At 39.4% G+C, this 16,856-nt stretch overlaps 1 protein-coding gene across 6 annotated transcripts in view; it reads left to right on the forward strand.

Annotated features, from left to right (window-relative positions):
• LOC131692912 (choline transporter-like 2) overlaps window positions 1-15,360 on the forward strand; it is a 99,232-nt gene extending 83,872 nt beyond the window's left edge. For all 6 annotated transcript variants that reach the window (XM_058980310.1, XM_058980309.1, XM_058980312.1 and 3 more), the window contains 5 exons: window positions 12,615-12,780; window positions 12,850-13,081; window positions 13,137-13,452; window positions 13,515-14,169; window positions 14,231-15,360. In XM_058980310.1, coding sequence (XP_058836293.1) covers window positions 12,615-12,780; window positions 12,850-13,081; window positions 13,137-13,452; window positions 13,515-14,169; window positions 14,231-14,337 — 1,476 coding nt within the window. In that variant the 3' untranslated portion in view covers window positions 14,338-15,360. The remainder of the gene's footprint in view (window positions 1-12,614; window positions 12,781-12,849; window positions 13,082-13,136; window positions 13,453-13,514; window positions 14,170-14,230) is intronic.
• Window positions 15,361-16,856: the final 1,496 nt, after the last annotated feature.

Raw genomic sequence — 16,856 nt, forward strand, 5'->3', positions numbered from 1 at the left:
AAATTGATCAGTTTGACGGTTTTCAGAGTGATTGCATAACCTTTCTATATGAGAAAGGCAAAAATGAGCCAAAATTCAAAAAAGTGAATTTTCATCAATTTTTTTTTCGAGTTTGCATCAAATCTCAACGTTTCGTGCACTTGAAAGACATTTGGCATCAAAAATAAAAATACTATTTTTAATTTTTCCTATAGCTTATATGGGAAATTTCTGTGTGGCCGCTCTCATTAACCCGTAATTTCGGAATCAGAGTTCCGATCGATACAAAATTCAATAGCATCCGATGGGAAGGTTGCATCGTTCATTTGAGACTAAGTTTGGGCAAATCGGTCCAGCCAGCTGAGAAAAATGAGTGACATTATTTGATACATACGCACATACATAGACACACATACAGACTTTTTCCGATCTCGACGAACTGAGTCGAATGGGATATGACACTCGGCCCTCCGGGCCGGGATTAGGTTGCCGGTTTTCAGAGTGATTGCATAACTTTCCTATATGAGAAAGGCAAAAACATATTTTTCGGTGACTCTTAACAAATTTGTATCTTGTTTGGTTTGAACAAATTAACCCCTTCATGCACATGTTGTTTGTGGGCGACAACGTTTTTAAACAGCTATAACTTTTTATTGAGGCAAGATTTGCTCACAAAAACAAGTAAGGCTAATAAATGTGACTATTGCCTTTCATTTGAGTATCACCAGTTACAAGAATCAGCTCTAGATCTGAAGTTATTGCAATTGGATTAAGGCGGAGCAGTGCTGCCAGGGACACTTTACGTTGACGACGGTAAATGATTTTCTCATATATCTTCGTTATGTTGCAATATTATTGAAAACTGATAAAACTAATCAATTTAAACTGCCTTTGGCTACGTTTTCCACGCAATTGGAGTATTGTAAATATTCTAGAATTGTATAAAGCATTAAAAGGTAAAAATTGTGCAACTTCTAGCACTGTGAGGGAATCACCTAACTTTACGAAAAATGGCTTTTCGTGTTTCTTGTTCCCAACGTTTTCAAGGAAAAATAGTTTTGAAGCCCTACATGCACTAGAGAAAAGTTGGGCATGAAAGGGTTAATGAGAGAATGTTGAGGAATATTGCTATTTCAAACCACCAAAGGCGCCGATCACGATACCCACTTAGCTGTCAGAAGGACAAACACTATTACTTTCATTCTTGTCGTGGTGATCCGTCGAGATGAGTGAGTTGCAGAAGCAAGAAGTGGTGCTCCAGCCAAATATGGAGGTTATTAACTTCTGGCCTTTTCGCATAAGAGTCTTATGCGAAAAGGCCGGAAGTTAATAACCTCATAAGACAAATAGGTATTCATGATGTGAAACATTTGCTGAAGGTGAAAATGGAGGTTATTCTGACGGAAGTCGCCTTTATCGAGTTATACCATGTCAGGCATTCAGTGCTGATAGCGTTCAACAAATTAGTCCAGCCTGATACCATTACCACTGAGAACTGACATACAAATAAAGTTTTAAACTTGTGTAAGAAATAAAACTATCGCTTTGAAATGACAACAGCAAGTAGCAACTTGCCACTGGCCGGCGCTGCGATCGGCCAGCAATCGCTATACTGCACTTGTTTGCAAACTTGGATACAACGGTGACTCACGCATGCAAACCCGTATGCGATGGTGATTATTAACGTATTTTCTTTTAAATGTTTACACAGGTTTTTCAAGAAACTTTGTTCTAGCTTAGCTGTTCTCTGTGTCATTACTTGCACCAGGATCATTATAATATTTGGAAGAAATGGAGATCATTATAAATCTGGGAAATAATTTTCTATATTTCAAATGGTTTCGTAGCGAGAATCTAGGTGGGCCAACGCATTACCTCCCACCTGGCCCTGCACGTACAAAACATAATGCGATAGTAATACTACGCACATTACATCTTTGCGTATCCATAGACTCCAATTCCATTACCTGAACCACAAACAATTGCCAGCCGCTGTTCTAGTAATATTGACGGCAAAAGCTGCGTCAAGTATCTCAAAATTAACAGTCAGCATCATAATCAAGGAAGTGCATACTCGTGACGTCGCACGAGATCTGTTAAATTTTATCGTTTTTCATTTTTATTGTTTACATTATAGAAATATATTAAAGACCCACAGCTCCGTTTAGAAAACGCATTGAACCGAATGGAATAAACGAATTATATAATAAAAACTACAAGGGACAGCCAAATGTGGTTGTACGAACTGTATAGGTAGGGCTGCAATACGTGAAATATTTCATTTCTTATTACATTTGGATTAATAATTAATCTAAAATATTTCTTTCTACAGTTCGCTTCACGTACAACCGATCAACATTGAATTGTACATACTGAACCAAACCGCCATTCTCATCAGGTCATTTTATATATAATGGGCGATCGAATCCGATTAAACTTATTTAAGAAGATCTGAAGAAAGCAGACAGAAAACTGCGACCGAAAACCGAACTAATATCTGGAACTCTCAACCTTGAAAAAATTGTAAAAGCTTTTCGATTGTGTGCGATAAAAAAAACCAAGACCGATGCTGAAAAATCATGTTTTAGACAATACAGTCACAGTTCATGTATAGAGCAAGCTTTATAGTTTTATTTTGCCATTATTGTAATTTTCCTAAATGTAGCGTAGTACCGTAAACCGGGGTGACATTGATCACTTTTCGAAGTAATCAATACATATTTTTAGACCCAACGCATTTTTTTCGAGTTTAATATTTTTATACCATGTACTGATGTATGGAGAACAAGATTGGATGGTTTTACCTAAAATTGTCCGTTTACAGCTATTTTTTCAAAAATGATTTCAAGTTGAAATTCGTTGTCGTGTTCCGGGGTGACTTTAATAACCTGCATGTTCACCCACATTAAGTTATCGATGTCAATGCTTTTTTTTCCATACGTTTATTTGACACGGCATTTGCAAAAGCTTTTTACGCCAGTTTCTTTTTTTACATAGCACGTTACAAAAATCCTTAAGACTAATTTTAACTATACTAGTACTTTGTCTAAAACTAACACTGAAATCACTTTATTGTTTGCTTTTTTCCTTACATTGTTGTATTTCATACTGATCTAGTATTTTCGGGTGTATTTATTTACTTTTTTTCTGTTATTGTCTAAATTTAAAAACTAAATATTCTAGGACACTTTAATTGGTGAATGATTAGCCTTGGATGAGAGTATGAGAAGACGAATTTAATTAAATTTTGACAGACGCTGTTTTTAGAAAATGATAGATAAGTTCCATGTATAGAGGATCGCGATACGCCAGGATGTCTCTAACAGGAACATGGATTGGTCTTCCTCGGACTTGTAAAGAATCTACTAATTGTGATCTGGCTTCACGATATTCAGTGCAGGACCAAACAACATGCTCAATGTCATGGTAACCTTCTCCACAAGCACAATGATTACCCTCAGCGAGCCCAATACGACGGAGATGCGCATCTAAAGTATAATGATTGGACATGAGCCTAGACATCACACGGATGAAGTCCCGACTTACATCCAATCCTTTGAACCATGCCTTCGTTGATACTTTAGGGATAATTGAGTGTAGCCATCGTCCCATATCTCCATTGTCCCAAGATGTTTGCCAACTAGCAAGTGTCCTCTGTCGAGAAGCGCTATAAAATTCATTGTAAGCGATGGGTCTTTCATATATTTCACCATCTAGTGCACCAATCTTGGCCAAATTATCAGCTTTCTCATTGCCCGCAATAGAGCAATGGGCGGGGAGCCACACTAGGGTAAATTTATAACATTTTCTTGTCAGGTTACTCAGAGATTCTCGTATCTTCCCCAAAAAGAATGGATCGTGATTATCAATCCTCTTTGAGCGTAGAGCTGCAATTGTGCTGAGACTATCAGTGAGGATAAAGTAATGGTTCGGGGGTAAAGTATTAATTATTTGAAAACTATAGTGAACTGCTGCTAGTTCCGCTATATAAACAGAGGCGGGTTCTGTAAGTTTGAGAGAAATTGAAAAATTATTGTTGAAAATACCGAAACCAGTGGCCTCACTGATTCGTGACCCATCAGTGTAAAACATTTTAAGGCTGTCTATGTGTTGATATTTACTTGTGAATATTTTAGGGATCTCCCGCGAGCGTAGATGATCCGGAATTCCACGAATCTCTGCTTGCATGGACGTGTCGAAGAATAAAGTGGATTCAGGAATATCTAGTATATTGACGTATGTGGGAACATACCTAGCAGGCGTTATTTCTTGTGACATGTGATTGAAATACACTGTCATGAATCTGGTTTGGGGTTGAAGCTCGACAAGTCTTTCAAAATTTTCAATTACCAGTGGGTTCATAACCTCACATCGGATAAGTAAACGAGAAGAGAGATCCCAGAATCGGTCTTTTAAAGGAAGAACTCCCGCTAGTACTTCAAGACTCATCGTATGGGTCGACTGCATGCAACCTAAAGCAATTCGTAAACAGCGATACTGTATCCGTTCCAGTTTAATAATGTGAGTGTTCGCAGCTGAACGGAAACAGATGCACCCATATTCCATTACTGAAAGTATTGTTGTTTGATACAATCTTATCATGTCACTTGGATGAGAACCCCACCATGATCCAGTTATTGTTCGCAGAAAATTTATCCTTTGTTGGCATTTCGTTATTAGATACCTAATGTGGCCTCCCCATGTGCCTTTAGAATCGAACCAAATTCCAAGGTATTTAAAAGTCAGGACATGGGCTATCGTTCTACCAACCAACTGAAGCTGAAGCTGAGCTGGATCACGCTTCCTTGAAAAAACAACCAACTCTGTTTTCTCCGTAGAGAAATCGATGCCTAACTTCAAAGCCCAACTTGATAAATTATCCAAACTATCTTGCAGTGGTTGTTGTAAATTTAAGGCTTTTGGTCCTGTAACAGAAACCACGCCATCATCTGCAAGTTGCCTTAGAGTGCATGGGCTGACAATACAATTATCAATATCATTCACGTAAAAATTGTAGAGAAGGGGGCTTAAACAAGAACCTTGTGGGAGGCCCATGTAACTTATTCTGAGTGTCGCCAAATCGCCATATGAAAAATGCATGTGCTTTTCTGACAATAAATTGTATAAATAATTATTTAATATCGGTGAAAGACCACATTGATGTAGCTTCTCCGAGAGAACATCAATGGAGACTGAGTCGAATGCTCCTTTTATGTCTAAGAACACAGACGCCATTTGTTCTTTTTTTGCGTAAGCGAGTTGGATTTCTGACGAAAGTAGCGCCAGGCAATCATTCGTTCCCTTTCCTCTCCGAAAACCAAACTGGGTATCTGAGAGCAAGCCGTTCGCCTCAACCCAATTGTCGAGACGTCGTAGGATAATTTTTTCCAACAATTTCCTGATGCAGGATAGCATTGCAATCGGTCGATACGAGTTATGATCGGAGGCTGGCTTTCCCGGTTTTGGAATTGCGATAACTCTCACTTGTCTCCAGTCGTGCGGGACAATGTTCTGCTCAAGAAGCTTATTGAATAAATTCAACAAGCGTCTTTTTGCTAGGTCAGGCAGATTCTTCACCAAGTTGAATTTAATTCTGTCTAGTCCCGGAGCATTATTGTTGCATGAGAGGAGTGCAATTGAGAATTCCATCATTGTCAAAGGCGAATCTATGAAATCGTTACTTGTGGGAGCATCGCGAGTGATTTTCTGCGCAGGAGCAGAATCGGGACAAATTTTCTTGGCAAAATTAAATATCCAACGATTCGAAAAATCTTCGCTTTCATTAGTCACGTTTCGATTCCTCATTCTTCTGGCTGTGTTCCAAAGAGTACTCATTGATGTTTCTCTTGACAAGCCATTAACGAAGTGTCTCCAATAACTAGATTTTTTGGCACGACGTATACTGTCAAATTTGTTTTGCAAAATGAAATAATTTTCAAAGTTCTCACGTATACCCCCTTTCTGTTTCATAATTTCTTTGTAGGCAACTTGTTTAGCTTCATATGCATCAGAGCACTCTTTGTCCCACCAAGAATTAGGGGGCCGTCTATTTATTATCATTCCATGATTGCATTTCGTTTGGGCTTGTTCTGCTGCTTCAATAATTAAACCCGCTAAGAATTCATATTCTTCGGTAGGGGGTAGCTCTTCTGTCGAAGCAAGAGAAGTGGAAATTAATGTTTCGTATGTTTTCCAATCAATATTTCGTGTTAAGTCATAAGGAACATTGATTGAATTCGTAAGGCCTAATTCACTGTTAATTGAAACAACGATTGGCAAATGATCGCTACCGTGAGGATCAGGTACAACCTTCCACGTGCAATCTAACCGAAGTGATGTCGAGCACAGAGATAGATCTAATGCACTTGGACGTGCAGGAGGTCTGGGGATGCGTGTTGTTTCGCCAGTATTTAAAACTGTCATATTAAATTCGTCACAAACATTGTATATCAAAGAGGATCGATTATCATTGTAGAGGGAACCCCACAATACTCCGTGCGAGTTGAAGTCTCCCAGTATCAGACGCGGAGCAGCCATGGATTCCACTACCTCGAAAATTTGACGTTGTCCAATTTGAACTTTGGGAGGTATATATATAGAAGCGATAGATATGTCTTTGCCTTTAATGTTCGTTTGGACAGCTACAGCCTCAATGCCCGCAAACAAGGGGATGTTAATTCTATAGAAAGAATAGCACTTTTTAATTCCTAGAAGCACTCCTCCATACGGGGTGTCTCGGTCTAGGCGAATAATGTTGAAATCATTTAAGTTGAAATTAATGTTTGAGGTAAGCCATGTTTCACATAGAGCAAAAGCATCGCATTTTAAATTATGCAGTAAAATTTTTAAGGAATCAATTTTAGGTATGATACTTCTGCAATTCCACTGTAAAACAGTGATGGAATCTTTCATTGGATGAGGTGAATTACCCATTGAAAGATACAATCGCTGCAAGGATGGGCCATTGAGCAATCAGCTGCTCTAAAAATGTTCTAATTGTTGGGAGGAAAGCTGAAAGTATACTCTTCAGTGGTTCAGAAATATTGAATGCTTTAAAAATCCAATCAACAATTTCAGAAAATTTCAATAATCCTACCCCCGGCTGAGGCTCAGAGGAAGTCGAAATTTTATTATTTCCAGTAATGGTGTTCTGTTTGGATTGTACGTTCCCAAAACCGGGTGGAATTGATTTCGGTTTTGAATCGGAATTTTTCGGTTTTGGGCGCAGTTTATCTATTGGAGGAGAAATTTTAAGGCCCTTTCTTGGCAGCTTGGGAAAAGAAGACTGTTTTCTTTTTCTGGAATTTCCGGGTAAAACAAATGATGTACCTTCGCACGCTCCGTCAGAGTCAGACTGTTCCGAAAATAGAGATGCGTAAGTGTTTTCTAAGAAGATGGGTTTAGGGGTAGCATTTTTCAACATTTCTGCATAGGAGCGCTTAGACCTCTCCTTCAAGGATCGTTTAATTTTATCCTCACGCAATTTATAAATGGGGCATGCAGGGAGCTCATGTGAGTTTTCTCCGCACATTAAGCATTTTTCTGAATTTTCATTGCATGTATCCTCTTGATGAGAACCCCCACATTTGCCACACCGTGCCTTATTGGAACAGTAAGTGGCTGTGTGGCCAAGCTGTTTGCAATTAAGGCAATTCATTACACGAGGAATAAAAAGGCGAACAGGGAGACGAATCTTATCGATAATGACATAGTTGGGCAGCGCAGACCCAGCGAAAGTCACTCGAAATGAGTCAGACAGTCGATAAACTTTTTTATCTCCTTCGTGTGATACTGAATGCAATTGCTTGCATTCAAGTATTTTTACGTCTTTAAGTATGGTGTCTTTGAAACGACCAACTCCATGCTTAACTAAGTCATCAACAGTCAAACTCGATTCTGTGATGACCCCATCAATTTCAATTTCTTTTGAAGGAATATACGCTCTATATTCACGCGTAAAAAGCTCGCAAGAAGCAATTGCATTGGCTTGTTTGAGACTACCAACGACAATGCGTATTTTATCTTTATTAACTTTGACGATCTCTTTTACATCCGAGAATCGCGAAGTCAAATCTTTAGAAATTTGAATGATATTTAGCGCCTTTGCTTTACGCCTAATAAATACAATCCATGGTCCCGTTGACGACTCTGGGTAAATTTTAATTCTAGTCGGATTTACATTTTCAGCATAAGGCTTAGGGGGAGGGTCTGTTACTCGTTCTCCCATCTCTTCATCCATTTTACCTAGTAAGAAAAACTATCACAAAAAGGAATGAAAAATATACCTGTTATCTGCTATCTATTAGGTGACGAAGACACCGGTAGAACACACCTCATGTGTTACGTTGTAAACTCGGTGCCCGTTGTTTGACAATGTGACACTTGCTGTCCTTCTTCGTCGCGTTGCTTCTTCAGTAGAGAAATAGTCCTACCTGCAACACTTCAAAACTCTCTCCGATTAAGCTGCTCGTCGGTATCACCACCACAAGCGCGCTCTCTCCGTTTCCACCACCTCGGTAGACAAATGTGGCTACCTGTGGCTTGCTGCGAAAATCCCACTGTCGATGCGGCACTTTTCGGTGCCACTTGTTTTCCTTATTCGTCGTACCACTTCTGCGGTAGACAAATAGAGCAAATGGGTCTACCTGTGACGCTTCCCTCTCGTCGATTAGAATTGCCCGACGACACCAATACACTATATTTTTTTCTGTGTGTACAGGCACGATCACTGTCGATTTCTGCCACCGCGGTAGGCAAATTCGTCTACCCGCGGTTTGCTGTCAGAACACCACTTGTCGAGGATGCCGTTGACCACGCCTCCGACGTATCAACTGTCGACTCACACTTAACAAACTGGTCTCTCTCTCTCTCTCCCACAATAACGCATACAGCGTCTCGCACTCCGTCACTCTCTCGAGAACAAAACCTTCCACCTGGAGGCACAACCGTCTCGGTCGGTTGCAAAAACTGTTATGTGTCAATGCTTTTCATTCAAATGTTTGTTTAAACTAATTCTGGAAAAATACTCATTGTTAAATAGATGTTAATTAGTATTATTCAAAATATTTCAATGTACTTTAAAATTCGAGTAACCAAAATTCGTATAATTTGTGTCCAACTAGAATAAAAAATTCTGAAAACTTTTAAAACTGCTAAAATTGTTTTGCTTCAGTGTTTTATCAATGTACAAAAAGTTTCATCCATTTTAACACGTTGGAATATTGAACAATAAAAAAATGTTGCGAATTTTAGCTTAAAATAATTTGAAATAATTGCCAACTAGTTTCACAAAAAATGTATTAAAAATAAACAATCTCTTAAAACTACATTTAGCATATCCCAATCTAAAGGAAAATAAAAACTCGCTTGTGATTTATTACTCTTGCTCAAATCTGAGATTTATTTGTTTTATAAAAAATAGACACTTTACGAAGCTTCGTAAAAATCAGGTGAAGTCAAATTTCGGTTTTTGCAGTTTTTGTACCCAAAAACCGAACAATATACTCAAAAAGTATAACAAATCAGTATTTTATAAGTTTAGAGTAGTCAGTTTGTCTTCACATCTCGCCCTGAGCAGAAGCAAAAAATCGTCCCGCGCAAGTGAAACAGTCAATTCTACCTAAAAATCAATCGGTGCCTATCACACAAGCAGTCCATATAACAATAGCCTATACCTACTGTGCGATTTAGTGATGAGTGACGGTGCCCAGCAAAAAGCAACCCAGATACGGCCGAACTGTGTTGCTGTTGATTTTTCGAAATGCCCCGTAAGACCAACCATTCGGGAAGTGGAACAGTTATTAAAAGTGCAGATGAAACTCAATCTGGCTGAAGTGAAAACCCTACAAATGCATCATATCAAACATTGCGTGCTGATTTCGTTCAACAACATTAACCAAGCTGAGTCATTCGCCTCGCGAAACAACATGCAGCACACCGCCGAATGCGGCAATGTTAAATATAGCATTCCCGTATACATCGAGAACGGCGCTGTAGAAGTTCGTGTCCATGATTTGGCTACGCGTACCCCTGACGGCGCGATTAAAAAATGCTTGCAAAAATACGGAGAAGTAGACTCCGTTACACATGAGACTTGGAGGAATTTTTTCCCGGGCATCCCTAACGGTGTTCGTGTGGTGAGAATGCGTGTGACCAAGCCAATTCCCTCATACATAACCGTCACAGCGTTAGGAAGTGACGATGTTCTCATTCATCAAACATTACTAGTCACGTACCCAGGGCAAATTCCTATGTGCCAGTTCTGCACGAAGAAGCTGCACCTCGGAAAACCTTGCGTAGAAACTGTTAAGGAAAACTTAACCAATCCAACTGAAATCAGCCCAGAACCATCTTACGCTAAACCACTAACAGCTGCAAAACCAACATCTTCGGATCAAGCACCAACAACCAGCAACAACAACAACGAAACGAATGCCGAAAAATACGAACATACAATGGCGACCGATAAGAGTAAGACACAAACTGGAACATCTGACCGCGAGCAACAGGAAAGTAGTACGGACGAGGACATGGACATGAACGACAACGCAAAAGAAGACAAACGGATCGAACCTCAAATGGCAATGGACAACACTGGCAATATTTCGCCCCCTAGAAAAAGGATCTCAACACGCAGCAGAAAGCTGCGTCTAAACGAGACAAAAAACTTAACATAGTTGTTTTTTTATTTATTGTAAAAAACGAACAATCGGCCTCGTTGAGCTACCGCATTTGGGCCTAAATAAATTTAATAATCATAAATAAAAAAAAGTTTAGAGTAAAAATCAATTCAAGTTAAAATGATTCGGTAGACTATTCTGGTTTAATAAGCGATCTACGAAAAAAGTTTCGAGTGATCAATGTCACCTAAATGATCAAAGTCTCCCCGGTTTACGGTACCTATGTATTAGTAGAATCAAAGTGGGATAGGTTGAGTGGAATTAATCACATGGAATCAATAAATTGATGGAACGTAAATAATAAACCTTCGTTACGCTTTCCATCGATTGGCGTGAATTTGGTGCTAAGAAAGATTTTATTTCTTTAGCCTGTCATGGAGATGACAATACAAAGATAAAAAAGTTTTCACTTTGCGCAACGAAAGCTCTGATTTGTATCATACATGCATGTGACCGCCAGGGTTACCACATTCACAAATTTTTCGGTAACATCATAGATTTTTTCGCAATGTTTGATCACAGACTCTTTTTCACAGATGACAGATTTTTGCCATTTTGATTGAAATTTCACAGATTTTTAGAAAGATTGTGATTTTTCACAGATTTTTTGGAAATTTATCGCGGATTTTTTTTTTCTTGTTTTAGTCATTACAGATGGTAAAAAGATTTTTTTGACCGAAACACAGATTTCAATGTGGCATCCCTGATGACCGCTACAACTTGAATATACCTACACATTCGCCTCAAACAATAAACCCAAGCAAACGGTGTACAGTGCTCGAATCAAACAGCTGGTCAGTACATCGTGTCCGTACACGAATGGAAGATACGCACCAAGCAAAATGAATCAACCTTAGTGATGATGGGTGAAGCGAAAGAGACAATTAGTACCACGACGCTATGTTTACCGTGTTTGCACATGGAGCTCGGCTGTACAAGCGATTTTGCGCACGTGTCTTGTACGAATTAATGCTTTCGAGATTGTACATGAAATGTGTGCTTGAAACGAACACAACACAAGAGAAAGCATGGTGTTTGATAGGACAAGCTCAGTCGCCTGGTGAGCTGCATTGCCTAGCGCACCTCCCATATCCAGTGTAACGGACTTATCAGTCTGCTTCACTGGCTGTGGAAGCACGCAGCGCTATGCTCTGCCATGCCTGCAATTCAACAGACAACTGGGCTTGTCCGACCAAATTTGTTCTTTAAATAGTCGACTATGACGTCATTCATAGAAGCGTTACGTGTTAGGTACATCAATCTGTCGTGCCAGACTAGGGAAGCGCAGCCTTCTGTGTGACTATGTAATACATAATTTAAATTTTTAATGTCATGATATCAAAAATCTTCGGGTTTATCTATTGGAAAATGTTCCTGGAAATAATTCTGAGCGATATGCGCAAAATTTTTGAAAATTTATAGTGAGAATTATTAGCGTTTACAGTCTGACCACTTTTCGTTACATCCCAATTTTGTTGAATTTGCAAAGTGCACCCCCATATCGAAAACAAAGACGTAGTCCTACGTCAAAACTCTTCGAAGGATAAGTTAAAAGTTGGATAATCTATATTTTTTCTATTTCGCTTGACTATTCATAAATTAACTGTAAACTTTGACAAGATTTTTTTTTGAAATGCGATCATTGGTCGCTAGAATATTTGATTCATTATTTATACAAACCCTATGCTACCGGTAACCGTAAGATCGTTCTATTCGAGCCAATAGGGTAGCTCTGTACAACGCGTTACGCCATCTGTAAAATATTAAAATCACGTCATGTTCTAGCGAAGTACACCCCTTCGACATCTATTTCCCCGGTAAATATCTACTGTAGAACTAACGTAAGAGGACTTACCTAACACCAATTTTAAAAACTAATTCCTATAGTTTAAAAAAAAAAAACTTTGTCACCATTGATTAACTCAATATTTTTCTAATTCAATCGTATCCCCGTAGACTGGTCAAATGGTCGTAGAAGACATCCTGGAAACTTGGCGTCTAGTTCTCGTGTTCCTGTTGGTATCTCTTCTGGTTAGTCTGATCTTCATCACGATGCTACGGTGGATCGCTAAACCAATGGTTTGGATATCGATTCTGGGAGTGATCGTAGCCCTCTGCTATGGTAAGTAAAAACAATCTGACTCTATTAGGCATCTATAAATTAGTGAACTAACGGTGCTCCATTTTCCAGGGGTTTACTATAGCTACGCTCAGTACAGCTACATCAGCCAGCATCCGGTGGAAAATCACGTTAATGTCTCACCAAATCTTAGCTCGCTGGTTCAGTCCTGGTTCAAATCGGACCAAACGTGGCTTTGGATTCTAATCATCCTGTCCATCATTTTGGTCGTCCTTTTGCTGGTGGTGTTGGTTCTCCGGAAACGAATTGTCATCGCGATCGCACTTGTCAAAGAGGGCAGCAAGTAAGTCTGTGAGTTTAGAACCGCTGGCGATTGTGAAAATTCGTTTTTCTTTCAGAGCCGTCAGCGCCATCTTTTCCACCGTTTTCTTCCCAATCATCCCTTGGGTACTGCATATTCTGGTCATCATATTTTCGATCGCAGTAGGTCTTTACCTAGCCTCGATCGGTAAACCCGTGTATAGAGTGTACGGGTTGAATACGTCCGTTTCGTGTGTCTGCGATAATGGCTACCGAGATGGGGACATTTGCGATCCGGTCGATTTTAACGATCGCTGCCATAACAGTGCGATGCGTGATCTATCGGGACGCTGTATGGATGCAGCGTGTCACTTTCAGGAGATCGATAGTCCAAAAGAAGTGGGATATTTTCATGTGAGTACAGGCATCCTGGTTACTGATCGTTACTAGACTGAAAGTTTTCAATTTCCTACCAGGCACTGAACGTGATAGGTTTCTTCTGGGGTATCTGTTTTGTGTCCGCCTTTGGCGAAATGGTTCTAGCGTTCACATTCGCCACCTGGTATTGGACATTCCACAAAAAGGAGCTACGTTTCTTCGTACTGACTACTGGATTCTTGCGAACCGTTCGCTACCACCTGGGAACACTTGCTTTTGGTTCGCTAATCATCGCCATATGTAAGATCATTCGAGCCATGTTGGAATACATCGATCACAAGCTGAAAAAGTACGACAACGGAGTGGTGAAAGCAGTACTGTGTTGCTGCAAATGTTGTTTCTGGTGTTTGGAAAGTTTCCTCAAGTTCCTGAATACTAATGCGTACATAATGTGCGCCATCCACGGTAAAAACTTTTGCTCCAGTGCGAAGGACGCATTCAGTCTGCTGGCCAGAAATGTACTGCGTGTTATCGCCCTGGACAAGGTTACCGGATTCCTGTTTTTCCTATCGAAGCTGCTGCTGGCGTGCGGAATGGCTGCGGTGACGTACACGTTCTTCGACGCAGGCATTACCAAGCAGCTGCACTATCCGTTCGTTCCGGCCATCCTGGTGTTCCTCGGGACGTACATCATTGCGGCCGTGTTCTTCAGTGTGTACTCGGTGGCGGTGGATACGCTGTTTCTCTGCTTTCGTAAGCATATTTTTTAAACTCAGTTATTGACTATAATTTGAACAAAAATACTCTTTCACAGTGGAGGACTGCGAGCGCAACGATGGCACGGCGGAGAAGCCGTACTACATGTCCAAAAGTTTGATGAAGATACTGGGCAAGAAGCAAAAGTTTATCGCTGCCCGCTAGGAGCATCAATCAAACAAACGAACTCCACCACCGTATGTGATCGCACTATTACCGGTAGATATGCCGGTTGGGGACCATTCATATATTACGTAACGCGAAAATTACCCAAAATTGATTCCTTCCCCCCCCCCACCATGTCACAATTGTCACAAATTTCTTTATCTCCCCCTAGTACGTAACGAATTCCCTAAAAACTGTTTTTCTTCAGTAAAAACATGTTACTTAACGTTGTGGCTTACTCGTGTTACGTAATTTATGTATGTTCCCTTGAGTGAGAAGAAAAAAACAAATATTTAACTTGAACATAAGAGTAGGGAATACATATAGTGCAACAATAAACACTAAGCCAAATATTAAGGATCAAAACTATGTTTATTGATCACAAAAAAAGAATCATCGAGGCCAAAGTTTGAAAGAGATAGAGAGAGAGAGAGTATAAGGAAAGCAAGAGATATACTCACGAATGGTGCAATTAGCCAAAGGGTAAAAACTTTTCTTTTTCAAGAACATATTGAAAACAAATGATAAAAGACTTACTATATTACCACTATGCTAATATCGAATCGTCATGTAACAATTTCGTACTTTAAGCGAGGATGGTTTGTGCTGGCAAGTTACTGTAAGAGAGTTTCTTGGAAGGAGTGAGAAAAACAGAACATATTTGTTAAGAATTGCGTATTTTTATACCAATATTTATAAATAAAAGTTTGAAGGCAATATTGGAACCAATTGTGGCGGATATCAAGACACGCGATCGAAACAAAAGGGTTGTTCGAAGAATTTGTTGTTGTTTGAAAGCGTAACCGATTGTGATTGACTGCGATTCTAGAAGAATAAGAACACATTAAGTATGATGAAAAAGATATACCTCTTAGATGCTGATTTTAGATGTTCTTAACATTTTTTCAGATGTAATTATTCACAGCAATCTGCAGCTTTGCTGCCTATATGATATGTCATTAATAGATGTGTTTCTGTCAAGCATTACAGGAATTATTCATGAAATCGTAAAGTTTTACACAGCTTCTTTTGTTTAACTTAATTTACGTATCACATTCCATTCGATTTGGTATATTTCCGACAGCGATTCTATTCTTCGATCGATACAAATTATTATTATTGCTTTGAGTCAACTAAACTAATTATACCAAACTCGAACCATTGAAACGACTACGAGTTCTGTGAGTTCAACTACAAGTGAACTACTAACAAGAAATTGGAACCCACAGCAGCAGTAGTGTGGTAGGTGATTTAATAGTACCGTTTTTGGCCCCAACTCGTGTTTGAGTCAAAAAGCTGTCTAAGATTTGATAACAAAAAAGTCTCTTTAGCCTAGGGGTCCCGTTCTAAAATGTTTTGAACGGTTTTCAAGCTTTCGAACGAAATTGCACCGATCGAAATAATGAATTTTTTGCGCTGTGTTATTTGTAATTTAAGTAACCATTTGGGGCCACAGTCTTGTGTGAGTTGTTCGAATTATTGGGTTTCTGTTACAGAGCCCAGTAACCTTAAGACGGTATGCATAAGAAAGTTCTTGTTTCAGAAACACATATAGTGGTTTTATGTTCAAGAGTGCTTCTAAAGCACGTGTGTTGAAGATGGTTTAACTTTGATTGGAGTGTTATAGCTTCTCTCTTCTGCCACCAAAAAGGCACCCGTATGCCAGTATTGGTCTAACAATTGTTGTGTAGATGTCTTCAATGGCCGAAGGTCATGCATGGTCAATCGATGTGAGCTGCCTAATCAGTTTGGAGTCAGAATTACACGAACGTACTTAACTTGATCTGCGACAGTAATTTCAGAGTCAAAGAACTGCAACGGACGTGCTCCGGTTGTAATCCTTCGTTGCGTGAAACTGGTAGTCCAACATGAAGACACCATTGCTCAACATTGTAGCATCATATCAAAAAATGTGTTAAGGGGGGGTAAGGGTTCCAGCGTAAAAAATCAGTTTTTTTGTCAAATTATTTTAGAAATATCAGTGAAGCGAATTGATCGTAACTTTTTTACATTATACTACATCATTTAATTAACATTCCGTAATTTTTTCATGCAAAAATATTAACTAGCGACTTGGCGACGAAGCTTTTTGTAGAACCTCTCTAGAAAAAAAAAAAACATGTTTTACGGTGTTACCTGCCATTCAAAAACTACTTAACCGATTTCTTTCAAACTTTACATACACATTTGTAACCAATAGGTTCCAAAAGTACTACTTGTTGGCTCCACCACAAATCCGCTTCTCCCTAGTACGATACTAGTACGCGAGTTACACCCTCACCTATACAACCTGAACTGACAGCATTTGATGAGTGTCACGCCCTCTCTGTTACTCTGAGAAGAGTAAACAGGAACTCAACAATTACACCGTTTAACTTACACCTTCTTTTATGCTAATTAAAAATTTTGACAGCGGTTTGAGCACGGAGATGTGTACTCTCGCCCAGCGATAGAGCCACCTGTGAATGTGTTGCCATACAATAAAACGACTTTTCAAAATATATGTTGGTTTTATTCGG

This window comes from Topomyia yanbarensis, chromosome 3, assembly GCF_030247195.1.
Source record: "Topomyia yanbarensis strain Yona2022 chromosome 3, ASM3024719v1, whole genome shotgun sequence".
NCBI lineage: Eukaryota > Metazoa > Arthropoda > Insecta > Diptera > Culicidae > Topomyia > Topomyia yanbarensis.